The sequence below is a fragment of the Alternaria conjuncta genome, assembly GCF_024043145.1.
Source record: "Alternaria conjuncta strain BMP 0040 chromosome Unknown scaffold_13, whole genome shotgun sequence".
NCBI lineage: Eukaryota > Fungi > Ascomycota > Dothideomycetes > Pleosporales > Pleosporaceae > Alternaria > Alternaria conjuncta.
The window spans coordinates 564,201-589,310 of NW_026250102.1; the positions used below are offsets into that span (position 1 = coordinate 564,201).

The following is a 25,110-nucleotide window of genomic DNA, read 5'->3' on the forward strand; positions in this document are numbered from 1 at the left end:
CCCTTGCACTCGACACACATTCCGGTCTCATCATGGGTAGCCTGCTCAGTTTAATCCGTCCCATGCCACCGCCTCCATCTGATAGCGCACGTTTCACAAATCCGGTGCAACGTCCAACGCACTTGTGCGGTCCGCGAACCATCTACAATAGCGTCAAAGATCTCAGTAAACGTGTCGACTTCTACGAAGAAATCACCATATTCGCTTGGCCATCACGCGGAGGTGTGATCGTACTCGAGAGGCCCTGTCCTGCAGATTTCGACTTTCTCGGCCTTGACCGTCTCGATCCACCGAAGAAGCGTCACGCCACTCGACAAGAGGAAGATGACTTTGCTCAGCGATTACTATTGCTCGGTGGGAAGTGGTGGGATTCTCCCGCTAGACACTCCCTCTTCACTCAACCCGACCACTTGCAAGATGAGGAGATAATGGCTGCTCAGCCTGAGCCGACAGCGAGGGAAAACGCGTGGGTTGGTGTCGCATGGCCTAGCTCAGGCGGACTTGTCGTAGCTGAGTGGCCGACAATGATGTACCCTGGTGGGCGCATGGACGACGTCGCTCCAGACGATGTGTCGAGATTATTCCTATGTACCACAATGGACGAGAAGGCTGCAGTGCTGATGGACAGCAAACTTGGAGGGAAGTGGTGGAAAGGAGTCGAGGATTACGAGGGCAAAGCTTTCATTGGCAGCTGGGGAAACCATCGAGGCGAAGTTGGCGGACTTCAACAAACGTGGCCAAACGAGGGAGAGAGCCAGAATCCTGGTAGTAAAGCTCTGCCTGGTCAACGAGTTCTCTCATCCAGAGAATCAAACTTCGATGTAGGAAAATATTGCTGACGTGTCGAGTGTACCTTGCCCTTTGACTTTCGAACCGGACGTCAGGCCGCAAGGCGTGAAGAGTCACATCCTGCCACGCTGATCGCGGACCCGCCTGAGTCGCATTGAACCATGGTCATTGCAGGCGGAACGTTGGGTAGGCGTGGAGTGATGATCTGATGTGGCACCAGTTGGGCCGACGCGACTGGTCTAGTCCATATCGGGTATAGTGCAACAGGAGTGACGTAGCTGCGATTGGCGGGGAGCTCTTTGCCTGACCGGAAACCTGTACGAGGATCCAGAAGCTTCTACCGACAGGGCAGAACCCACGCCTAGCTTCGAGACATGACGAGAAACCACACGATGTCACTGACGGCTTCCTGACGCTTCACGAAGTGTTGAGTAAAGCTGCCTTCACCCTATAAATATTTCTCGAGTCCTTTGTGCAACACTTCCTTTCTTCTCCAGAGATACCCAACAACAACACAACGCATACACGATTCCTGAGTACGAGCTCACGACCCACGATTATTACCTTTGGCTTCGGGCCATATACACCAGGCTATAGTCACGAATCACCATGACTTCATTCGACGCCTACACCGACCGCGCCGCGAAGGCTCTAGCAGACAGCTTCGATCTAGCTAAGGGCTATGCGCACTCACAACTCACACCCCTCCACCTCGCCGTCTCGCTCATAGATCCCCCCAAGGATCTGGCCAACCAAGTCGACGTACCACCGCCGCCGCTATTCAAGCAAGTCCTCGAACGCGCGAATGGCGACCCACAACTCTTCGAGCGCAACCTCAAGAAGGCTATGGTACGGTTACCAAGCCAAGACCCTCCGCCAGAGCGGACTTCACCTTCACCTGCTATGGCCAAGGTGCTCCGCTCCGCCGAAGACTTGAGCAAGACACAAAAAGACAGCTTCATCGCCGTCGACCACCTCATCCAGTCCCTCTGCCAGGATGCGCAAATGCAACGGATCCTCGCCGAGTCCAACGTACCGAACGTCAAGCAGATCGACAATGCCATCCTGGCACTCCGAGGCACAAAGCGGGTGGACTCCAAGTCGGCAGACGCGGAGCAGGAGAACGAGAACCTGAAGAAGTTCACCATCGACATGACGGCAATGGCACGAGAGGGCAAGATCGACCCAGTCATTGGTCGAGAAGACGAGACACGCAGAGTCATCCGCATCCTGACTCGGCGAACCAAGAACAACCCAGTCCTCATCGGAGAACCTGGTGTTGGTAAGACTACAGTCGTCGAGGGTCTTGCCCGCCGCATTGTCGATGCGGATGTACCGGCCAATCTCGCAGCCTGCAAGCTGCTCTCTCTCGATGTCGGTGCTTTGGTTGCTGGCAGCAAGTACCGCGGAGAGTTTGAAGACCGCATGAAGGGCGTCCTGAAGGAGATCGAGGAGTCGAAAGAGATGATAGTATTGTTCGTCGACGAAATCCATCTCCTCATGGGCGCTGGTTCATCCGGAGAGGGCGGCATGGACGCTGCCAACTTGCTGAAGCCCATGCTGGCCCGTGGACAGCTTCACTGCATTGGTGCGACTACCCTGGGCGAGTACCGAAAATACATCGAGAAGGACGCTGCCTTCGAGCGACGTTTCCAGCAGGTCCTCGTCAAGGAACCGTCCATTCCCGAGACCATCTCCATTCTCCGTGGTCTCAAGGAGCGCTACGAGACCCATCACGGTGTCACCATCATGGACGGTGCAATCGTTGCATCAGCCACCCTTGCTGCTCGCTACCTCACTCAGCGCCGACTACCCGACTCTGCCGTTGACCTTATCGATGAGGCTGCGGCAGCCGTCCGTGTTACCCGAGAGTCACAACCCGAAGCGCTTGATAACCTCGAGCGCCGCCACCGACAACTACAGATTGAGATCCACGCGCTCTCCCGAGAGAAGGACGAAGCCTCACAAGTCCGTCTGAAGGAGGCACGCGCAGAGGCCGCCAACATCGAAGAAGAGCTGAAGCCGCTTCGTGAGATGTACGAGCGCGAAAAGGGTCGCAGCAAGGACATCCAGGAGCAGAAGCTCAAGCTCGAAGGCCTCAAGACGAAGCTTGCTGAAGCCGAGCGTATGCGCGACATCCAGACTGCTTCCGATCTCAAGTACTACGCCATTCCCGATGTCGAGCAGCGCATCAGCGAGCTGGAGCGAGACAAGGCCCGCGCGGATGCAGAGATGTGGTCTCACCAGGCTAGTGGTGGTGGTGAAGCTCTCATGAGCGACTCTGTTGGTCCAGACCAGATCAACGAGATTGTCGCTCGCTGGACCGGTATCCCAGTCACTCGACTCAAGACTACAGAAAAGGACAAGCTGCTCAACATGGAGCGCCACCTCCAAGAAGTCGTCGTTGGTCAGAGGGAGGCTGTAGTCTCCGTCTCCAACGCCATCCGACTTCAGCGCTCTGGTCTGGCCAACCCCAACCAACCGCCCAGCTTCTTGTTCTGTGGTCCTTCCGGTACCGGTAAGACACTCCTTACAAAGGCCCTCGCGGAGTTCCTATTCGACGACGCAAAAGCCATGATCCGCTTCGACATGTCTGAGTACCAAGAGCGTCACTCACTCAGCCGAATGATCGGAGCACCACCCGGCTACGTCGGTCACGACGCTGGAGGTCAGCTGACCGAAGCCCTGCGCCGCAAACCCTTCTCCATCCTCCTCTTCGACGAAGTCGAAAAGGCCGCCAAGGAAGTCCTTACCGTACTCCTCCAACTCATGGACGACGGCCGCATCACCGACGGCCAAGGCCGCGTTGTCGACGCAAAGAACTGTATCGTGGTCATGACCTCCAACCTCGGCGCGGAGCACCTGTCCCGCCCCAACGCACCCGACGGCAAGATCGATCCCACCACCAAAGAAATGGTCATGGGCGCCCTGCGCAACTGGTTCCTCCCCGAGTTCCTCAACCGCATCTCCTCCATCGTCATCTTCAACCGCCTCACCAAGCGCGAGATCCGCAAGATCGTCGACGTGCGCCTCGGCGAAATCCAGAAACGTCTCAACCAGAACGGACGTAATGTGCGCATCGAGATGACGCCTGAGGTACGGGATTACCTTGGTTCGGCGGGCTACTCGCCTGCGTACGGTGCTAGGCCTCTTGCTCGCCTCATCGAGAAGGAGGTGCTTAACCGGCTTGCGGTGCTTATTCTCCGTGGTTCTATCAAGGAGGGTGAGACGGCGAGGGTTGTGCTTGATGATGGACATATCATGGTTTTGCCTAACCACACGGACAGCGAGGATGATTCCGAGATGTATGATGAGTCTGATGCTGTTGCTGAGTTGGATGCGGAGGAGGATATGGATCTTTACGATTAGAGGAATGTGAAGAGGGTGGGAAATTGAGTTAGAGGCATTTCAGCATAGGCGTTTCGGGATTGATTGATCGGGAAAGATGGCCCTTGTAGAGGCATCATGATGGGATTATGATTCACGGTTTGATGATTGTTGATGAAAAGTAAAGGCGCGGGTTGGCGTTTTACTGGGTAGCATACTTGATGACCGTGTCTTGTACATAGTTAATGAGAACCAAATTCCAAATATGTTCATCTTCATCATGCATTTGTGGTCCGCCGTTGGATTCTCATCACAACATCTTGACGTCGTGTGAACGTTCACATCGCACACGCAGTCTGCCTCTTCCACAAATTACGCTTTCCACGACATGGTCATGTTCAGGTACCAATCGACATTGACCATTATCCTATTCAACATTCACGAGCATCACAGCGGACATGTAAATTTCCCAGTCATGAACTTTTGTCATTTCTTCGTCTAACGTTCCCAAGATGGGCTTACTTGGCCAAACATAAGCTTGCCCAAGCCAGGGTATATTGAATCCCACACCGCCACATATCGAGACAACCTCTAGTAGAAGAAACCGAGAATCTTGCCAGCAACGTGCTTCCTGCGGGCCTCCTCGTGGTCCATGATACCAGCGGAGGTGGTCAGGACGATGTAACCGAATTGACGCGAGGGAAGGAGCTTGACGACCCACTTCTCCATGTCGCGGAGCTGGACGTTGTAGCGGGGGGAGATGACACCGGTCTTGTTGATGCGGCCGTTGAGCTGGATGACGATCTTGCCGTTGCGGTGGTCGTCGACCTCCTCGAACTCGCCAATGTAACCTAAAGAAGAGAATTAGTGTATGTTGCGGCGAAATAAACATCAGACGTCATGAAAGGGATCCGAAGACGTGTAAGTCCTCCGCAGTTAATTTATCGGACACTTAAAGCTCATTGATCGTGGGGAGTCGAGATCAGTGAGTAGTTATCAGCCCGAAGAGGTGATGGGTTGCTAGCGGAGGAATACACGTCTAAGGAGACATGCCGCGTGATGTGATAGATGGAAAAGTCGACATACCGTGACGCTGCATGACAGTGAGGAACTTGACGATGACCTTGGAGGAAGGACGGATCAGGACCTGGCGCTTGCCAGCCTTCTCAGCCTGTTCAGTTGTTAGCGCGTGTCCATCTCCATCTCCAGGGCGGTAGCTTACGTTGTTGATGGCGTTGAGCGCATCGTTGAGGACGGAGGTCTTGACCATTTTGACGGTTTAACGGGAGATTCTCTGTGGCGGAGGCGACTGAGGTATCTGCGCGTGCGTGGTTAGCCTCCAGATGCCAGAGCATGGAGAGTGCCCTTGCAGAAGGGTTCTTCAGCTCGTGTCGAAGAGGAGAAGCAGTGTCGCCCTCATCCTTGCGGACGGCGGCGATTGCATCCCCGGGCTCTGAAGGGCACTCAGGTCCAAGACATACCTCGTGAGGGTGCGGTGGGCGGTAGGGAAGGACGATGTTGCGAGAAAAGTTCGAGTTTGGAAGGCGCAAATTGGTGTGGTGGACCGTGTCCTCGCTAACGGGGCTGGGCTTGGCAGCAACGACGGGACCCTTGCAGGTTCAGTGCACCCAGCACCAAACTCCAACACCTGGCTGTCCTGCCACACGTCGCATTCACGATACAGAGAGAGGATATGTTTGCCGAGCACGGGACAACATATCGCAGGGCTTAGGGTTCAAACTCAACATACATGCGATGCTATCGCGCCTTCACGTGCCCTCGCGATCGCCAACTGTCTTAGTCATGACGTAGCGGCAGTCACTTTGCCTCCCATTATCCCTTACGAACCTCACGTGTAGACATCCGGAAGTCCCCTCATACACTCTAGTTAACCCTTCTGTTTCACCATGTCTGAAGCATGCTGTACCTGCGCTGCGCTTCTATCCTCTATTCCCCCAACATACGATGAGAAAACCGAGAAGCCGTCGCAGTTCGAGCGCAGACTCGACTGCTGCGGGCGTGCCATATGCGCCAGGTGCTTGACAGATAACCCTAGATTTCAAAACTACTGCCCATATTGCCAGATAGCGACAGGGCCATCAGCACTACCACCACAAGGTCTCCGCGACCCTCCTACATATTCGCCACCGGGCGAGCAAGTCGACGACGAACTACCACCATACTCAGCAGGCAACGCGCTGCAACCACCATCTGAGAAGTCGAGGACAGACACCGAAGACGCGCCCGATGTTCTGCACTTTGTCGACCAGAACAACGACTCGATCTTATCGCTATCGCTCAGATATGGTGTACCCGCCGACGCCTTACGCCGAACGAACAACTTGTATGCGGATCATCTACTAGCGGCGCGTAGGACGGTACTCATACCGGGAGAGTTCTACAAAGGTGGGGTTAGTCTGAGCCCGAGACCATTAGAGGGCGAGGAGGAAGAAATCAAAAAGACAAAGCTACGGAAGTTTATGGTCAAATGCAAAGTCGCAGAGTAAGGCCATCACTCTCCACCATACAGTGGACATATGGAGAACTAACATCCTCACTAGATACGACGTTGCACTCCTCTACCTCGAACAAGCTAGCTACAACCTCGAACAGGCGATCACAGCGTACAAGGCTGACGAAGATTGGGAGAAGACGCATTCTCTAGAGGCCGCGAAGAAGGGCAAGGCGAAAGAGTCGCAAAGCTCAGGGCGGCGGAAGTGGGGCTTTGGAGGCCTCACAGGTCAACTTTGATAGCGCTTCCGAGCCGATTCTCCGCTCATGGCGTTTCGCGGCGCTCCGACAATTTGGTAGAATGGGTATTACCATCGTAGTTAGCGAGCGTGTGTAGATGTTTCGAATGGCCGATCAATATACTATGCCATATATTGGAAGAACTCTTGTGCTAAGGATGGCAGAATGCACAATATAGCATTCACCTTTCCAACGGTGTCCCACGTGCAGAGCAGTTTGGACGATACATGAACTTCCATCAGCCTCTCTAAAAAAATCGACTGAGCTTACTATCAGGACATCAGGAGGATCTGCTATTTTCGTTGGTCGTTGCTTCCAAAGTCTCACTCCTCGCGTTGGACGCTCACAGCCAATCATCGCGCTGAAGCACCCCAGGCTGTAAGCGCCCATACATCTCACGAATTAGCATCTGCACCTCAACTCTGGAAGCGCCCACGCTCCATTCGCGTTTCACACTCTGGCGACCCTGCATTCGCATCCTTCTGTATCCTCATTCGACAACTGACAGGGCACTACAACCGCTCATGCCCTGACTCTGCCCTACCTCGCTACCAGCGGAACCACAGACAAGCCACAGTCTTTGAAGCACGGTACGATCGGCATGCTCATTGAACCACAGGGAACGGCATGTGCTGCTAAATGCACACATGCGGTAATACGGCAAGACCCCATGCAGGTTAATATCGCTATTCTAGGCCTGGTGTGCAGCTTACGCGCTGCGAACAACAATACTCTCACCACCAGCCCAGCACACTGGCGCTGCTAGTCCAGGTCCGACTGATGGTCGCAGCGGCAAGACAGATTGCCGTTCTTTCTTTGCTCTTGTTCGTCTATTCCTGTACGCGAACGCCAGATGGGCTGCAGGGGGTTGCACGATGTGTTCTGTAGGCGTGAAACCCCCTTTGCGACCGAGATCGTTTTAAAGGCATGTGCCACCCCCAGAGTTGTTTTCTATCCCCATCCCAGGCAAAGAAGATCGACTCGGAGCCTTAGCTTATATCAGGCCTCTTTCTGTTGCTTGCTTGTTATTTCGTTCTCTCGTTCCATTGTCCTTCATTCAGAGAAAGAAAGGTGCGCACTGGTTGACGCCTAGTAATCCATCCGATCTTTATACCATACCTACGCTCTACGTTTGTGGAATATAAAAAGCAACTTCGAGACCAACGACTATCATCACGATGAAGATCAACCCCGCTCCTTTCCACTTGGCTCAGGCCATCATCACCGGCCTTGTCGTCGTCTTCAGCATCTGCATTCTTGGCACTTCGGCACACACCCTCGATGTCTTCAACAGGCAACATCTCACAAACCCTTGGTGGGCGCCGATGTGGCCTCAGCACTTCGACGTACAGGGAACCAAGGCGCTCATCGCGTCGTCTGTCGTGACTCTTGTTCTCTGTGGTGCGTTCTTGATCGCATCGTTCCTGCCCCAGGTAAGCGGCCGTCCAAATATCCTTATGCAAAGTAACATCGTCCTAACAAAAATCAGCTTGCACTTCGTCAAAAATACACCCTGCGTGCTCTTCTGTCCCTCGCTACCCTCCTTCCTACTCTTCTCCTCACTCTGATCACCACTATCTGGGCCCACATGCTCAACAACAACGCGCCGGAAGTCGATACCATCCAGACCTGGACCTGCAAGATGCAGAGCTCGCAGCCGCTTGATCAAGATCTGCCTGCTGACATTGCCATGCCGGCCGGCATGGGCAACAGCGACTTCAAGACCCTTTGTGGGGCAAGCAAGTTTGCGCTATACGGAACCCTCATCGTGTTCCTGCTTGTGGGCGCAAGCATGGCTGTCACAATGATCACCTGGATGGCGGACAAGTGGGCAGCGAGGCAGCAGAGGAAGGAAGTTGAGATGGGCAACATTCCCGTGAACAACTAGGCACACCCTAAAGGCGATGTTAATTCGAAAAGAGATGATAACGAGACACGCACGCGCTTGGAGGCGCGTATTAAGTCGAGAGATTTGATGCATTTGGGTTATGGACCTCTGTCAGCAAGCGTGTCCAAAGGGGGAAGGCGTACCGGTGTATTGGCGTCATAGGTCGTTGGTATGTGACTTTGTACAAGGGTCTTCCTTTCAATGTACTATTAGGCAAATGAAGGCCTCTTTTGCGTTCAATCGCATCTTCTTCACTACGCTTGAGATTGGAATGAGGCATTGTGCAGCGATATTGCGGGGGACTGGGCCCAGATCAGATCGACAAGTCCAATGGACGATCACCCTGGAGTTGAGCACAGGATGCGTAAGCGTGCGTGAGCGGGAACAGGCAATCATGCTGAACCGCTGCATGGCGCTTTTGTGTTTCTGGGTGGAAAGCGTGCGTTTGCTGGACATGGATTGTCTGGAAAGTTGGACGGGCCAGCAAGCAGCCTCGGAGGAGTTGTCGCGCAGAGCAACGGCACGGCAGCGCGCGCGACAAGCAATTGTCTTTGTACCAGCCAGACATTGTTCATGAGACATTGCACGTAGCGGTTTCAGGGCAGCGTTGAGACGACCTCGCATCTCCGACAATTGACAGGTTAGATAGGGAGCGAACCGCAGTGGGGAAGGCGTGAATAAGCCGGTCAACGATCATCGTTTGGTTCGCGGTTCCAGTTCGGCCGTCCAGTCGCGTCACGACCGCTGATCAGCGCGCGACTCCTCATTGCATCAACTGCCGTCATCCGGCCAGGCCCTCGAGCGAACTTGGGTTGTCGCATTTGCTTCTTTCTCTCCCTCTTTCTTGCACTCCGCCCGGAGCGTGACTCGGAAAGCGAAATCTACCCGCCGTTCCTCGTTAAGCAGCTAAATTGATCACCCGTCCTGTCATCCCGGAACCCTGTCCATCTTCAGCCCCCAAGGGCTCGAGCGTGCATCGAAGCGGCATCAGAAAGATCCCCTCTCCACCTCAGCGACACCGCATAATCCTGCCTGACCGCGCCTTCCGACCGCTCCTTCCCCCTTCACACACACGTCCACACAATTGCACTCCGCTATGCAAGCTCGCCATACGCCGACCGACGAACACCGCAGCAAGAGAAAGTTCCAACCCAGCATCACAGGCTATTTCGAGGTGCGGGACGATTTCGAGGATAGCGACGATCTGCGGGGCCTAGATCCGATTACCCGACCGCGACACCAAAACACGAGGCAACACCAGCACCAGCACAGGGAGAAACTCGCCCCCGACGTCCCCGGCCAAGTACAAGCAGACCTCCTCAGCGTCGGCATGAGAGTGCGAAAGAGCGTGCCGGAAGGCTACAAGATTCACAAGACATCCGGCCTTCCCTCCATCCAAACCACCATGTTGCGGCCCACCCTAGCCGTCAAACCACCCCGAGAGCCTGTATCAGAAGAAGTTCTGCACCAGCGCGAACTCCTGCCCTTCTGCGGCTTGAACAAAATCGGCGGCTTCGCAGAACAACCAACAACAAATCCACACCTTTACGCCGCGAACGGCACGCCACCACCTCCAAACTACTTCCCCCTCCCTGCCGAGACCTTCACCCAGCCCTTCTCCTCCAAAGCCTCCACAGATAGCGGATACTCGACTACCTCGCAACGCCCGCACAATCCCTCGAAACGCTCATGGCAGGACGAAGATGAAGTCAGGACATTAGACACAACATTCTTCTTCGGGTCATCATCATCGACACGGGGAATGGGCATGGGCGTCGAAGTCGACGAAGTGCCCGTTAGCCCGCTGAGCGAAACGCCGCCCCAGGGACTCAATATGCAGCCGCCACCTCGTCGCGTCGCGCTGCCCAAGTCGAGACGAACAGTGCAACGGACGATTAGCGATGATGATATCGACATGGATTTCGAGAACGCGGCGCACATGGAAGGAAGGGTTGGTGCGGGTAGTGGGAGTGATTTCGAAGAAGCGGACTTTTTGAGCAAAGAGGTGGATATGGGTGGGATCTAAAAGGATGCTATCACACCTACGGTCGGGTTTCTTGTCGTCCCGGAACCTTATTCGCTTCTTCGCTTCTTGTATATACCTTGGTTCTGGTCTGGTTACACGGTCTTCCCTTTTGGTTCATCTCCCCCCGACACGCGAAGCGCTCATTACAAGCGGCGCAACAACGGCGTTCATGAACAAGCGATGTATGTAATGTCGGCGCGTATACCCGGTTTATGGTTTTTGATTGTCTAGCTGGTAAATCTACTCTTGTCTTCTCACTATTCCATCAACCTAGCGTATGCTTTCTGCCTTTCGATGGCCACGTCGTGCAGTTTCGCCTCTGTCTGTGCGAGTTCGATGGTCCAATTATTTGGTTTGCTCCGGCGCTGGAATGGTCCAATATGTTGTTTTTTTTTGGATTTATTGTCGCGGGGCTGTCATGGCATGGAGCTGCGTTTACGTTTGGACTGCCAGACTAAACTGTATACCGCGTTCTTCGTTCAAGGTATCGTACTCCTCCGCCAGCCTCCACAACACTCAACCAGCCTCATCTCCCCCTCCCTTCCCAACAACCCCTCCCTAAAACTCCTGATTAACCAAAGCCGCACTATCGCACCTCTCATCACCCCCCGCAGCATTAAAAACCGACTGCCCCCCCACCGTAACATTCCTCGTCGTAAACCCAAAGCAATGACCCCCTTCCCAGTCATTACTCTTATCAAAACTGTTGCGCCAACAAACAGTATTACACAGCGGGTCTTTACCGGCTTGAATATCAGCGCGGTTGTCCTGGTTATGCTGCACGCATCTGTCGATGCATTCGTCCAGGCTCTTCACTATGCCTTGCACGTGCGCTGTGACACCGCGGATGTTGAGGTAGCTCCCGTTGCAGAGTTTGCGGAAGCTGTAGGTTGCGTTGTCGTGGGTTACGGTGCGGAGGGTGTTGTTGGCGGAGGGGCAGTCGCGGAGGAGTGTGGGTTGCGGGCTGTATGTGGGGCCGAGGATGGTGGTTGTGCTGACGGTTTGGGTTGTTGATGTTGGTGGTGGTGGCGGTGGTGGTGTTGATGTCGATTGTATGCTGGTCACGGGTATCTTGGTACTGCTGGTAGAGCTGGTCGAGCTGGATTTGATTGTCGCAAGCGATCCGCCCACGCCACCGCCCGCGGCACTGCCAACAATGATAATGGCGGCAACCACACCGATCCAGAACGTTTTCTTCCGCAGGCCACATATTGTTCGTGCGGCCGGCTCTTCATGCACAGAGGTAATGTTTTGATATGGGATCTTGTCTGTGTCTGTAAAGGCCCCTGCGTATCGCGGGTACTTGTGCGTATCCTGGTCAGTACTACCAGCGACTTCCGGATCGGGAGTAGAAGCGACCTCCAGACCAGAATATGGAAGCGATGCCATTTTGAATAGCTCGCGAAGAGGATAGTCTTGTGAATCTCGAAAACGATGGTTGAAGGAGGCGGTTCTGCTGTCTCGCTGGGGCGACTTTCTTGGGTCCTTATACTCTGACACCTCGGCGGGTATCCTGCAGCCACAGTAAGCATTGAGGGGCCAAATGTCTTTTTACAGCTACAAATTGTAAGTGATAAGGGGTGAATTGTGGGACTGCGATTCTGTCGTCTCGAGAGCTACATGGCTTACATTAATGTTACTTCACAACGAAGCACTACTAGATGGGGCCCTTTATCACCGAATGCCTTTCTAACTGGCATACTTCAATAGCATAACAACCACGAAACGAAACTACCGTCAACACAGCTAGTCGGACTTCCTCCGCCTACAAAGCTTTATTACGCAACACCTTGTTCTTCTTCCTCGCCTCACACTCCTCCGCCGACGTCCTCATCGACATCCTATTGGAAGCCTGCCTCTACTGCGAAATATACACAATCTATCTCGCTGAAGACATCTACCATGCTTTACATCGGGATTCGAAGCATACCTAGGTAGTGTGCTGGCCGTAGATGTGTTCATTGAAGTATCGAATAGGTGGTAAGAGGTGGGTAGGGGGCAGCATGTCCGGGGAAGTCTGTTACGGATATGCTGGGCAGTGTTGGGAGGTCTTTGGTAAGCGGAAGGATGGGAACGGATATAGTTGGAAGAGATGTGGGATTAGGAAGTGTTTTGGTGGTGGTGGGAAAGGAAACCTCGGGATGGGGCGGGATAGGGAGTTGGAGTTGGAGTGGGAGTGGGAGTGGTGTTTAGATACCTAACCATGGTCATGGTGGTGGAGGGTGTTGTAAGGAGAAGGCTGGGTTCTGCCTCTAAGCGCGTGTGTAATGTTGATCGGCCAAATCATCTCTTGGTTATATGTCAGGCCCACAGGTCCTTTGACGTATACATGGACTCGTAACCTGCAAGTTCTGCTAATTGCGCTACAATGTATCCCTCAGGGTACATTCTGATGTGGCGCCCACTTCGACACACCCAGTAGCTCACCGCTCGACTACAGACGCGCTTTCACTTCTCATCTGCCCGTGCTTAGCGAGTCTACGCTGATTAGCGACGCAAATTCGGAATCGCGACCGCAAACACGCTTGCTTCTCCACTCAACTCACAACACCCACGTCAGCCAATAACACCATGGCCACCGACTCTGAGCTGGAGCCTCCTCGCAAGAAAGCGCGCTGCTCGGCAGACGAGGGACCTAGGTAAGCGACCTCGCCTATTCCATGAGATATACGCTAAAGATCACAGTGTCGAATCAAAACCCATTGTCGTGCGCGTTGGCGAAACCAAACAGGAGTTCTACGTCCACGAATCGCTACTCCGCGCAAACTCACGGTTCTTCGACAACGCGCTTAAGAAAGAGTGGAAAGAGGGACAGGAGGCTGCAGTTGACCTACCGGTTCACGATCCAGACCTTTTCAGGACATGGGTCAAGTTCCTCTATACTGGACGAGTTTTCGTTGGAGGGGCTGAAAACCTATTGGACAACGAGCGGAAGCACTATTCAGAGCTTTGGGCATGGGAAGGCCTCTATGATCTCGGCGTTTATCTCGATGACAGTGACTTCCGAGACGCTTTGATCGACGCTATGATCGACTGGATGTGTGCTTCATGCAAGGTTCCCATGAAATATGCCCGCTGCGTCTATCCACTTACAGCGGAGTCCTCAGCCCACCGAAAACTTGGGGTTGACGCCTTTGTCAACATCGGCCGGCGGGTGCCAGTGGCAAATATGTCGTCTTTCCCACCCGATTTCATGCGAGATGTCTTGCGCGAAATCATGCCAAACCTTCGCGAGGGCCTCGACAGCTCAACTGCAGTGGACTGGTTCAAGGATATAGATAGCTGCCATTACCACGATCACGGAGACAAGCCTTGCTACAAGACCAAGCCTGCCTTCCGCTTCTGACCTCGGGATTGCCTCTTTCCATGGTCTGCGCGAGCTTCACTGATGGTAAGTAAGATATACGAAGCTCATTTCCCCAAGTTGCACGGAAGGAAGCTGAAGCCTGGAGGTATACGCAATGGTTTACGTTTACCTTTGTCGACCTAAAAGACGTTGAACACCTTCAGGCTACAGTATACCTCTCTAGTGCTAGACGATGTTATTCAGAGTCTACGAGCTTCCTCCCACTTATCTACTTCCGTCATGCTAACTTGTATCGACAGTTGCACCACAAGACGTAGTATTTAGCGATCGTCAGATGACAGGAAGATGCGATTGAATCGCGTCAACGCCGGTGGTTTGGGTGGATTGAGTTCCTTTTGCCGCATACATTGAGGTCAAGGCCTGTCATGCACCGGTTTTTACACCCATGTAGCTGTCAACCAGTACGATTAGTATTGAACTTTCAAAACAGCTCTACTGAATCTTTGCCTTTCTCATATGCTGACAGCTATAAATCCATACCATTGTGATACACCCTCACTCTATACCTCAAACAAAGTTGCGATGGCGAGCACCTTTACCTAATCGTATCTTAGCTGCCTTTACCTGTTGGTTCGGAGCTATTCTGCCACCATATAAGACGCTCCCTCTACCTTTAGACACTAACTTCCACAAACAACTCACTCCCGACGCTGAATAGATCGTCATCACTTGGGCAACCTTCACGATGACAAGCAACACGAACCCCCGGAAGCGAGGCACCGACCAGCCAGACAAACTCCCTGATCCGAAGAAGTTGAGGCGGGCCATGGCCGACAGACCCAGGTGAGCAGGGGCTAATTCAACATCGAGATACTTGACTGATCACCCACAGCCGCCTTTATAAGAAGATCACGGTTATTGTCGGCGATGAGGACTCATTTACCGTCGATAAGAGTACTCTTCTCACTAGCTCCGAGTTCTTCAAGAAAATATTGGGAACGTCGCTCAAGACCAACGGTCCAGAAGAAGTTGATCTGCCAGACGTTGAACCCCGAGCTTTTGGAATTTACCTTGGGTGGCTTGAAACCGGCTACTTCTACATCACAGAGGAAAACGATCTCATCAATTCTCTCATTTCGGATGACTTTGGTAGCATTAGGGACGACGAGTGTACTAAGTGGAATGAGTGCTACACGCTTGGCCACGAAATACAGGACTGTGGCTTCCAGGACGCCTGCATCGACTGGATTCTAGAGAAGATGATATCCGAAGATATGATCATGCTTCATGTACCTCTTGCGGTATATGAAATTGGTGGTAAAATTCCAGCGCATCGAAAGTTTGCCGTTGATGGCGTCGCTCACTTTTGGAATGATGGCGATTTCGAAAAGTTAGAAGACGACAAATTCCCTCCTAAGTTCATCTTAGATCTCGCAAAGTATATGGGGTCAAATATGAGGCACAAACACGTCGCGGCTGAAGATGATGAGAAATTCTTCGAGAACGTCGGCTGCAAGTATCATGCGCATGTTGCTCTCAACAAGCCTTGCTACAAGAAGACTCATCCAGCCTACAAGTAAGCAGAAGAAGGTACGTCACTGCTTCTCACTGTTGCGAGGAGTGCTAACCAGCATCCTAGTCCCCAACCCTGAGAGACTGAAGACTGCTCCAGCGATCTGATCAACAACTGCATCTTACAATCGACTATCACTCTACAACTATGGTTTTGCTTAAGGAAGAAAAGGGTTCATTACTTGATACATGCAGACATCAAAAGTTCTGGCGAGGCGGTTTTACGTTCTTGATTAACATTCAGTACTGAAGTTCAATGCGGGTCTTTCATGTCTGTGTGCGTTCTTGGTTCAGATCTATTGGTTCGATCATCAAGTAGATAGCTGTACTAGAAGGCCAGCTTTCGAAGAGAGCAATTTCCTCATACCTCATGATGTCTTGGAGCATGCACGTGCAAAGTAGTTTCTATCGTGATTGCGCATCGCCCGACTAGCCGACTACAACGCAAAGATGCCCTTGAAATACCCCTCAACGCCCTTACACCCCTCCCCATCAACCTCATCAATATACCCAACATACTGATCCGGTCTCGCAACAACAACACACCCCCTCTCCCTATCAACCCCATACCCCTTATACGCATCCCCAAAGCCCTCAAACGGATTCGCGTCATCCGCATACACCGAGTCGTAATCCCAACCCGTCTTCGCATCAAACGGATGGAGAACATCCGGGAGATCGCGTAACAGCTCCACCTCCTTCCACTTGGACGAGTGTAAAGTAAGCACCTCGATATTCTTACCGAGATGCGGAGCCAACACCGATGACGACTCGAGGGCCTGGCAGAAGGTCTTCAAGCGGGCGCTCTGCTGTGCGTTCACGAGGTTGCCAGCGAAGACGATGATGCGGAATCTTCCGTCGGATTTGAGCTTCTGCTGGAATTCCCAGGCGCGGCCGTCGGCTTGGTTGATGACCTGGTGGCTGGGGAAGCGCATGCCGAGTTTGATCTCTGAGGACAGCTCTTGCTTGCCGATGACGGGGGACGAGGAGGAGACGTCTGTGCCGTCGCCTTGGTCGGCGGCGGAGCCCGGTTTGCCGATTAGCATGCTGGTGCCGTAGTCGACTGAGAGGCCGGTTGCGAAGAGTTGGCCTGCGGGTGGTTAGCGAGGGAGTAGTCAGCGTGGAAGATGTTATGCACCTTTCAAGAAAGCGTTCTTGAATTCGTCCATACTGACGCCTTCTTCGTCCATGACGTCCTTGGCTGGTCGACCGGAAAATAGCCGGGAGAACTTGTGATCGAATGCGATGAGGTCCTGCGCGATACGCCTGCGCTCGGACTGGTAGGTCTTTAGGATGGATGGATGCGCGATGCCCTTCACGACCAGACCCAGCTTCCAGCCTAGGTTGTACCCATCCTGCATCGAGACGTTCATACCCTGACCAGCTTTCGGAGAGTGCGTATGGACAGCATCACCAGCCAGGAAAACACGGCTCTTGTGATCGAAGTTCTTGCCGACTCGCTGCCCGATCTGGTATGCCGTCCACCAGTCACAGTATTCGTACGTCAGCTTGTACGGCGCCATGATCTTTTGTGCCGCTGTGATGATGGTTTCCGGGGTAATCTTCGACCTGTCGGCTCGGCCGCTGGCGTCGGGCTTGATCTCTGTGAGCTGGATGTAGAGGCGGGCGATCTTGTTCTCGCGTGGGATGATCATCATTGATCCGGAAGACGCGCTGTGGATAGCGCAGCGTTTGCGAACATCTGGAAAGTCTGTGATGGGGATGATGTCCAAGACGCCCCAAATGTGGTCGGTGGGCTCGCCTTCAAGCTCGAATCCTAGTTGCTTTCGCGTCCAGCTGTGGGCGCCGTCACAGCCTACGACGTACTTCGCCTTTACAGTCTCAGTGCTGCCTTGCTTCTGCTGGCTATTGGCGATAAGGTCTTCAGTATCATCATCTGCCAGATTACTCCTGAAAAGACCATCGTTGACTCCAGATCCTTTACTTTGCGCTGGTTTGGCCTCGTCTTCCGTGAGATATCGGAGCTGGACTGTAACAGGGTAGTTGTCGGGCGAGTGGTCATCAACTCGATCCTCGGCAATATGCAGTGACTCCGGTAGCACTGCACGCTCGACGCGTAGCGTATCCTTGGAGTGTTTCTTGATGTGATCGAGGAAGAACCTCTCAATCCGTCCCTGGTGGAGAACGATCTCCTTGAACCGAGAGAGACCGGGTGGTGTATCTGGAACTCCGTCTGAGCGGCGTATCACACCATCTTCACCGGGGTTCTGCGAATGTTAGGAAAGCTGGTAGATTTGTCGAGTGTGACGACATACCCACATGCAAAACTGATTATTGGTTAGCAAGGTTTACTCAAGCCACAATCGGTTGATGTGCATACCTCTATCAAGTGATTCGCTTCCTTCCAAGCTCGATCTGCGAAGCCAAAGCTGTCAAAGATCTCCAGGCTGCGGAGCTGTAAACCATCTGCTTGTCCCGAGTAGATTTTTGTGCCACGCTTATCGACAACGCGAGCATTGATGCCACATCTTACCATCCAAGCCGATAGCATCAGCCTAAGACTTGGTCAGTTTTGAACAATGCCCATTGTTGTGGTGATCCTTACCCTGCTGGTCCAGCACCGACAATAAGACTTTGGACTCATTAGCTACATGTTCGCATTGCTTGACATCGGCAGACTAACACATCGCACTTCGACTCTGAGTTCTCTGGAACCGTCATCTTGTAGTCTCTATGCCGTTGTCGCTAAGAGTTGGTTGTTCGCGTGTGTATACCCGCTTGAAAGGTTCCTTCGACGCAAGGTTGGCTATACACAGCACGAACGTGGCTTTCATCTAATATAAGACGGCCTTACAAACGCTCCGTCCCGCGCACCCTAGCAATCTCACATTACGGCAATGCTGTTCGGCGTGTCGCACCGCCCACATCCCGGCGTTGTCGACGCGATCTGGTGCGTGGCTACCCCACATCACGCCAAGCCGATTTGGACCGGATGACGCATGGAACGGGGTCCTGAGTTCGTGATTCGCGCATCTCGGTGTGGGCCTGAAGGTAAGCGCAAAAACGTTTTGGGGTTTGTCAGACGTTTGTCAGGTGGATGAGGTTGAGGAGGAGATGAAGATGTGGATGTGGATGCAGCCGTCCCGGGTGCGGCTGCGCTCCTTCCATTGTGCGTCCACTGCGCAAGGATTGTGGGTCTTTGGTCATGCTTGGTAAACGAGAGCTTTTAACTGTGGTTGGATTATGCGCAGGATTAGTTGGCTACCTTGAGTAAATCGCTGTGCCTAGGTGGCACGGTTGAGTTTGCCCTGATCAAACCTCGACTTTTAGAAAGACTGTGTCGCACCGGCGTAGTCGCCAACAAGCCGCGCCCTGGAGCAAATTCTGGTATCGAAATGGGGCCATGACGTACATACATCATCAGCGACGGCGACCTAGGTGCACGTCACCGGCACTATAGCCTATAGCTAGTCAATTTGGAAGAGTTGTTGTGACATTTTGCATTCACAGATTTCGTTCCTCTTTGAATTTCCAATTCGTACCATCACCATGTCCACAAATTACGACTTCAAAACCGCTCTCGTGACAGGCGGAGGCGGCGGCATCGGAAAGGCCCTTGCGCAACAATTCATAAGAGACGGAAAGAAAGTCATCATCGCTGGCCGCACAGAGTCAAAACTCCAAGAAGCCGCGAAAGAAATCGGTGCAGCAGCTTACTACGTGCTCGATACCGGAGACGACAAATCCATCCCAGCCTTCACCAAGAAGCTGATTTCTGAACATCCGGACCTCGACTGCCTCGTCAACAATGCCGGTGTGCAGCGACCGCTTGATGTCAACGAAATGGACCCAGAAGAATTTGGAAGTAAAGCCGATCAAGAAATTGACATCAACCAACGTGGGCCCATGCACCTCACATTGCACCTGCTCTCACACTTCAAATCCAAGCCAATGGCACTCGTCGTCAACGTATCTTCCGTCCTCGGCTTCGTCCCATTCTCCCTCGTCAATCCCGTATACTGCGGTACCAAAGCATGGCTGCACTTCTGGTCGATGAATCTACGCGCGCAATTGAAAGACACCAAGGTCAAGGTCATTGAGATCGCGCCGCCGACCGTAGCGACGGATTTGCATCGTGAAAGGAAGGATCCGGATGACAACAAGAAGGTGAAGAATCAGGCTGCGTTGAGCGTAGAGGAGTTTACGGAGGAGACAATAGGGAAGTGGAAAAAGGGAGATGAGATGATTGCTGCGGGTCCTGCGAATAAGATCGTGGATACGTGGCAGGAGAATATGGGACCGATTTTCCAGAGTATGGCCAAATAGACAGAGGACTCTAAGAAATCGATAGCTCGTTCATCGATTTGCGCGTTGTTCTTAACTGATGATGCGCGCACGTCCACGGGTAACTCTTACCACAGGCGCGCTCGATGTCAGCTGCAAGCGGCTAGCGTGATGCCTGAACGCCAACCTCAGACGCGATGCCAGCCACCCGAGTTTCAAAGGCGCGTCGAAAAAGTAACAGAACAAATTCTTTGACTCCAGAGTCCGATTCACATCCGGGGTGATGATCCTGATGATCATAGCCGCCAGCAGGCGGGTACCAGTCTCAATCTCCCTGGCCACCCGTTCTCTCCCCTGACCTACTACTCGCGTTCAAATACCTCTTCCGCCGCCACCTCATACCAGCCCACCGACTCAAACTCACACACGTCAAGCATCCCGTCCCGGTAAACGCCGCGAAGATGGTGAAATACCACCCGCGACCCACAGCGCGCACCAGAGGATCAATGATGGCAGCAGACGCAGCACTAAACGCGCCTCGCGCAAGCTGACCCGACGCGTACGCCGTGCTCGGTACTTCAGGAAACACATCCACGAGCAGCGCATTCGCAGTATGACTGAGCAGTGTAGCCAGTGCGGAAACGAAAAACTCCAAGATCAGAGGAACGGCGGGGTGAGTGTGTCGTTGCACCGTCCATCCATAGCCTGTTACCAGTGCCGTCTCGATTAGAATCAATGGAATCATGTTCCTGAATCGAGCGCGTTCGATTGGGAAATCCAAGATGTTTGCTGGGTCGACTATCTCGGCTTGACGTGCATGGTGCGCGTAGTTGATGTCCATGAGTTTGCCGGCTATCGTCCCTCCGATTGTCATGCCTGCCAGCGCAGGTAGGAAACTGAGTCCGATTTGTAGCTCGTTGTAGTCGTATAGCTCCTTGAAGATGACGGAGTGGGCCACTTGGAAGGTATAGTAGATTCCGTAGGAGGAAGCGATCATACAGAGAATCACGGCAGCGTCCGGATGCCGGATCATTCGTATAGAGTCGAAGATCCTCGAAAGAGTCTGGGAAGGCTTGGGCATCGCAATTCGCTCCGCAACAGTGGACTCCGCCTGACCGCTCCTCTTCCGTCCGAGAAGCGATATCCAAGTCCGCCAAACCCCCGTCGCAGGCCTCCCTCCATTCCCCACAATTCCCCTCGACGTCTCCGGCAGCACAAACCCCACGAGAAGAAGACACAAAACCGCAATTCCCAACAACGCCATAAAAACGCCCATATGCCCCGTCGACTTCATCGCCAACGCCCCACCAATAACCGGTCCAAACGCCGAAATCCCATTACAAGTCGACAACATCGGTCCCAACATCCCCCCTCTCTCCGACACCACAGCAACATCAGCCACAATCCCATACGCAATCGGCACCGTCGCCGAACCACCTATACTCTGGAACGCCCGCAGCGTAATCAACACCGGATAACTGTTCTTGTTCAACGCGAGACCCAGACTCGCTAGCGTGTACGTGGTAACGAGACCGAGTAGTACGGGTCGGCGGCCATATAAATCTGCCAGAGAACCGAATATACCCGGGGATATGGCTTGGCAGATTGCGTAGACGGTTACGGTTAAGTTGATGGCTTGGATGGAGACGGAGAAGTGGGTGCTGAGGGTGGGGATGAGCGGGAAGTAGATTGTTGTTGTTAGGGTGGAGATTAGTTGGATTATGCCGAGGATGTAGGTTAGGTAGGTGCGGGTGGATTGTGGGAAGGCGGAGTAGGGCTCTGCTGCGTTGCTTGGGTTTGGCTGGCTGGTCTTGGATGTTGTGGTCTTTTTGGAGGGGTTGATTGGTGGTGCGGTGTCTTGCAGCGGTGTTATCTCTGATGATGGTGGCATGGTGGGTGATGAGTATAGAGGAGTCCTCTACATCTTGAACTGTGGGCACGCGACATGTTACTATATGAAGAGATGTCGAGCATGCAGTCCGGGGATAATGTCTCGCTTACTCGACATGGAGCCGTGCTACCCGAGACGCCCAGTTCAACCATCATACATGATTGGAAGAGGAGAACCGTCCGGAGGAGAGTCGTCCGACTTGGCCTACGCCCTACGTCGTCATTTCTCCAAGCTCAGTGTAATCCATGTGCCCAGATTAGAAGCATTCGTTCCGGCCGCGGATTCCATCCAACCGCCCACGGCCATCGCACCCGTCTCAGAACAGCAGGCCGATCATGACAACCCGCAAAATGACACACGACATGAACACCGCACCGCGGATCTACTGTCACGAAGTTCAAGCTCCATTGTAAGAGATCAGTCGATACCCAACCCCTCCCTCAGAACCCTTACCCTCCTCTCCAACTCCTCCGTATCCCAAGCCCTACCTTCAACCCATTCCTTCACTTCCGCTACCATCTCCCACCACTCTCCCTGTTCACTCGTATGACCCTTCTCCTTCGCTTCGTTCAACACACGACGCGCTTCACGCACAACGTGCCAAAACCTGTGTACCGTGTCTGCATCAGGGAACATCGGGTTGCTTCCCTCGTTGTCACCCGGTATTATTTGGGTGTAGTGGACGGGGAGGAGACGATGCGCTAGCGTGCGATAGTAGGGCTGATAGAAAAGCGACGAGGTACTATTGTACCATTCGCTAGATTGGTAAATGACCTTTTCGAGGTGGTGGGGGCGGGAGAGTATCGTTTGGAGGACTGTCGCTGCCACACCGAATTCCTCGTCTTCATCTCCGTTGTCTGGCACGTTGTATATCATCTCCATGGCTTCAGTCAAAATACGCAGTGAACCGCCGCTGACACGGACGAAGAAGACCGTCGTATTTAGTTCTTCGCTTTCGGATTTCGTGGCGATGATCGAGAGGGTCTTGAATGTTTCGACGTCTGTGATGGGTGGGAGGAAGTGGTGGAGTGGTATGTGTGGATTCGCGATGAAGACGGCGGGGTCGTGGTACAGTATCCATTCTTTTTGTTCTTCGACTGGCTTTTGAAGTTCGGTAATGATGAGGGACTGGAGGTAGAGGAATTTATTCAGTGCACCTCGCACAATGGGTGTTTGGAGAATGTGGCTTGTGTATCCGAAGTTTTGGGTGTGGAGGTCATCGAGGGCGAGATTGCGTGTATCGTACTTCCTGTTATCGTGTAGTATCGTTGCTTTTGCGATCCGAAGGTCTGCTTGCGATCTTGTAGGTACCCAGGGTAGGAATTCGGGTATAGCGTTGGAGTGATCCAGGGTAGCAGATGTATTCCATGGGATAAGATTGAAGATTGAGTAACCGAAGAATACATGTAAGCTAACGAAGAGCAGTGCGATTCCGATTAGTAGCCTGGTCTTGTTGCAGTAGAGGCGCAGTAGTAGTGGAGGCGATGGCATGTTTGTAGCCCTGACGCTCGGAGATTTGATGCCAAGAGAGGATACGAAGCCCATGGTGTGTTATAAGCTACCTAGGAAAAGTCGTCACAATCTATTGGTATTGACTGGAGCTGTCAGTGAAGGTGAGCCCATCACTACTAGCTCAACTCCTCACTGAAGAAGCGTTTGTACCAGAACGCAATGAAGTGAAAGAAGGAAACATATTCATTCAATTTCGTAACCAATTTTCGCGGTCCAGTCTCGCTGGTACCAATGCCGCAAACGCAGCACCTGAAACTACCTAGGTAGGTAAGAGAGCAACTAACAAAAGCCTCTCAGGGTATACATATTCCGCGCATCGTCGCTCTGCTGCAGAGAGCGCAAGCTGCCACTCTATCAGATCTTACTCTGCCTTCTTCTCCTCAGCAGCCTTGGCCTCTTCAGCTTTCTTGGCCTCTTCCTCAGCCTTCTTGTCCGCCTCGTCCTGAGCCTTAGCCTCCTCATCCGCCTTCTTCTGCTCCTCGGCATCCTTCTTAGCAGCCTCTTCCTCTGCCTTCTTCGCATCTTCTGCCTCCTTCTTCGCGGCCTCCTCTTTAGCCTTCTTCTCCTGCTCGGCCTCCTGCTTAGCAGCCTCATCTTCCTTCTTCTGCTCCTCTTCCTGCTTCTTAGCCTCCTCAGCGTCGGCCTTGGCAGCTTCCTCCTCGGCCTTCTTCTGCTCTTCCTCTTGCTTCTTAGCCTCCTCTTCCGCCTTCTTGGCTTCCTCCTCAGCAGCCTTGTCGTCGGCGTTATCCTCGCCATCCTTCTTGTCGTCCTCGCCGTCTTGGCCCTCAAGAAGCGCCTTCAACTCCTCAGCAGCAATCTGCTCGTTGAGCTTGTTGTCCGCCTCGTCGTTCTGCGCATCCTGGAGGTCCTGAAGAGCGCCCTGCCAGATAGCACCGAGAGTCGCAGCTGGGTCCTCGGCAACAGCAGACCAAGTGGGCTTCGCACCGAAGAGCTGGATACCCGCTGTCTTGGTGGGCATGGCGCCGTCCAACGCGCCAGTCGCGCCTGCGATACCGCCGAAGCCACCGAGCTTGCCGAAGGCGTCGCCGCCGAGAATGTCCTGGGCGATCAGCGTGCGGCTGTCGAAGACCATGACAGTCTGTGTCTCGCGGGCGCCGCGGTTAGCGACGACGGCGGACTGAGCGAAGATGTTCTGCTGAACTTGGTTGCCGCGGCCGTCGTCGATGGCGATCTGGATCTCCTGCACAACAAGGGTAACAGTGGCGACATCGCGGAACTGGTTCTGGAAGTTGCTCTTGCGGAAGAGGTTGTTGAGGTCGTTGTTGAAGCCGTTGTTGACCTGGTCGACGATGAGGACTTGCTCCACTTGCTGGACGACGGCTTGTTGGCGCCCGTTGTCGATGATCTGGAGGTTCTCCTGCTGGATCTGGATTACTTGTTGTTGCTGGTTGAAGTTGTTGAAGCCGTCGATGAAGTTGAAGGCGCCGTCGTTGCCGTTGAAGCCGTTGACGACGGAATTGAAGCCGATTTGGCGCTTGGCAGGGGTGTTGATGGGCTTTGCGGCTGTGAGGATGGGTTAATATGTTGCGTCATATGATTAAGTGTTTGGTTTTGAGAACATACCAGCGAGACCAGCCGCAAGCGCGATAGTAGCAATAGCCTTGATAGACATGTTGATGATGAAGTAGTCCTGAAAGGGTAAAGACGGTAGTATGGTGATTAAAAAGAAGGTAAAAGATTAAACGTCACAGACGTATGTGTGTAAAAGGTTCAAAGAAAGTGGTAATAAGCAGACTATCAAAGTCGCTAAAAGAATCGAAAGCGGGAATTAAGGAAGGAAG

General features: G+C 53.2%; 12 protein-coding genes across 12 annotated transcripts; 8 read left to right on the forward strand and 4 right to left on the reverse strand.

Annotated features, from left to right (window-relative positions):
- Window positions 1–32: 32 nt before the first annotated feature.
- On the forward strand, window positions 33–1,243 carry J4E85_008507 (uncharacterized protein; the record flags this gene model as incomplete). The annotated part of the gene is made up of 2 exons (XM_051472732.1): window positions 33–821; window positions 1,121–1,243. The coding sequence occupies 2 exons, from the start codon at window positions 33–35 to the stop codon at window positions 1,241–1,243; spliced, it is 912 nt and encodes a 303-aa protein (XP_051323553.1).
- A 155-nt stretch (window positions 1,244–1,398) lies between these two features.
- HSP98 (Heat shock protein hsp98) lies at window positions 1,399–4,158 on the forward strand (the record flags this gene model as incomplete). The annotated part of the gene is made up of 1 exon (XM_051472733.1): window positions 1,399–4,158. The coding sequence occupies one exon, from the start codon at window positions 1,399–1,401 to the stop codon at window positions 4,156–4,158; it is 2,760 nt and encodes a 919-aa protein (XP_051323554.1).
- A 549-nt stretch (window positions 4,159–4,707) lies between these two features.
- CRP27 (40S ribosomal protein S22) lies at window positions 4,708–5,386 on the reverse strand (the record flags this gene model as incomplete). Its single annotated transcript, XM_051472734.1, has 3 exons — window positions 4,708–4,967; window positions 5,203–5,287; window positions 5,339–5,386. The coding sequence occupies 3 exons, from the start codon at window positions 5,384–5,386 to the stop codon at window positions 4,708–4,710; spliced, it is 393 nt and encodes a 130-aa protein (XP_051323555.1).
- A 637-nt stretch (window positions 5,387–6,023) lies between these two features.
- On the forward strand, window positions 6,024–6,867 carry J4E85_008510 (uncharacterized protein; the record flags this gene model as incomplete). The annotated part of the gene is made up of 2 exons (XM_051472735.1): window positions 6,024–6,619; window positions 6,678–6,867. 2 exons carry the CDS (start codon window positions 6,024–6,026, stop codon window positions 6,865–6,867), a joined length of 786 nt encoding a protein of 261 aa, XP_051323556.1.
- Window positions 6,868–8,045: 1,178 nt separating this feature from the next.
- Window positions 8,046–8,755, forward strand: J4E85_008511 (uncharacterized protein; the record flags this gene model as incomplete). Its single annotated transcript, XM_051472736.1, has 2 exons — window positions 8,046–8,300; window positions 8,357–8,755. The coding sequence occupies 2 exons, from the start codon at window positions 8,046–8,048 to the stop codon at window positions 8,753–8,755; spliced, it is 654 nt and encodes a 217-aa protein (XP_051323557.1).
- Window positions 8,756–9,851: 1,096 nt separating this feature from the next.
- On the forward strand, window positions 9,852–10,781 carry J4E85_008512 (uncharacterized protein; the record flags this gene model as incomplete). Its single annotated transcript, XM_051472737.1, has 1 exon — window positions 9,852–10,781. One exon carries the CDS (start codon window positions 9,852–9,854, stop codon window positions 10,779–10,781), a length of 930 nt encoding a protein of 309 aa, XP_051323558.1.
- Window positions 10,782–13,352: 2,571 nt separating this feature from the next.
- On the forward strand, window positions 13,353–14,127 carry J4E85_008513 (uncharacterized protein; the record flags this gene model as incomplete). The annotated part of the gene is made up of 2 exons (XM_051472738.1): window positions 13,353–13,420; window positions 13,467–14,127. 2 exons carry the CDS (start codon window positions 13,353–13,355, stop codon window positions 14,125–14,127), a joined length of 729 nt encoding a protein of 242 aa, XP_051323559.1.
- A 706-nt stretch (window positions 14,128–14,833) lies between these two features.
- J4E85_008514 (uncharacterized protein) lies at window positions 14,834–15,668 on the forward strand (the record flags this gene model as incomplete). Its single annotated transcript, XM_051472739.1, has 2 exons — window positions 14,834–14,931; window positions 14,981–15,668. 2 exons carry the CDS (start codon window positions 14,834–14,836, stop codon window positions 15,666–15,668), a joined length of 786 nt encoding a protein of 261 aa, XP_051323560.1.
- A 429-nt stretch (window positions 15,669–16,097) lies between these two features.
- On the reverse strand, window positions 16,098–18,342 carry J4E85_008515 (uncharacterized protein; the record flags this gene model as incomplete). The annotated part of the gene is made up of 7 exons (XM_051472740.1): window positions 16,098–16,750; window positions 16,799–17,888; window positions 17,937–17,948; window positions 18,002–18,076; window positions 18,155–18,176; window positions 18,227–18,253; window positions 18,314–18,342. 7 exons carry the CDS (start codon window positions 18,340–18,342, stop codon window positions 16,098–16,100), a joined length of 1,908 nt encoding a protein of 635 aa, XP_051323561.1.
- Window positions 18,343–19,170: 828 nt separating this feature from the next.
- J4E85_008516 (uncharacterized protein) lies at window positions 19,171–19,947 on the forward strand (the record flags this gene model as incomplete). Its single annotated transcript, XM_051472741.1, has 1 exon — window positions 19,171–19,947. One exon carries the CDS (start codon window positions 19,171–19,173, stop codon window positions 19,945–19,947), a length of 777 nt encoding a protein of 258 aa, XP_051323562.1.
- A 2,266-nt stretch (window positions 19,948–22,213) lies between these two features.
- Window positions 22,214–23,341, reverse strand: J4E85_008517 (uncharacterized protein; the record flags this gene model as incomplete). Its single annotated transcript, XM_051472742.1, has 1 exon — window positions 22,214–23,341. The coding sequence occupies one exon, from the start codon at window positions 23,339–23,341 to the stop codon at window positions 22,214–22,216; it is 1,128 nt and encodes a 375-aa protein (XP_051323563.1).
- Window positions 23,342–23,669: 328 nt separating this feature from the next.
- Window positions 23,670–24,941, reverse strand: J4E85_008518 (uncharacterized protein; the record flags this gene model as incomplete). Its single annotated transcript, XM_051472743.1, has 2 exons — window positions 23,670–24,832; window positions 24,893–24,941. The coding sequence occupies 2 exons, from the start codon at window positions 24,939–24,941 to the stop codon at window positions 23,670–23,672; spliced, it is 1,212 nt and encodes a 403-aa protein (XP_051323564.1).
- Window positions 24,942–25,110: the final 169 nt, after the last annotated feature.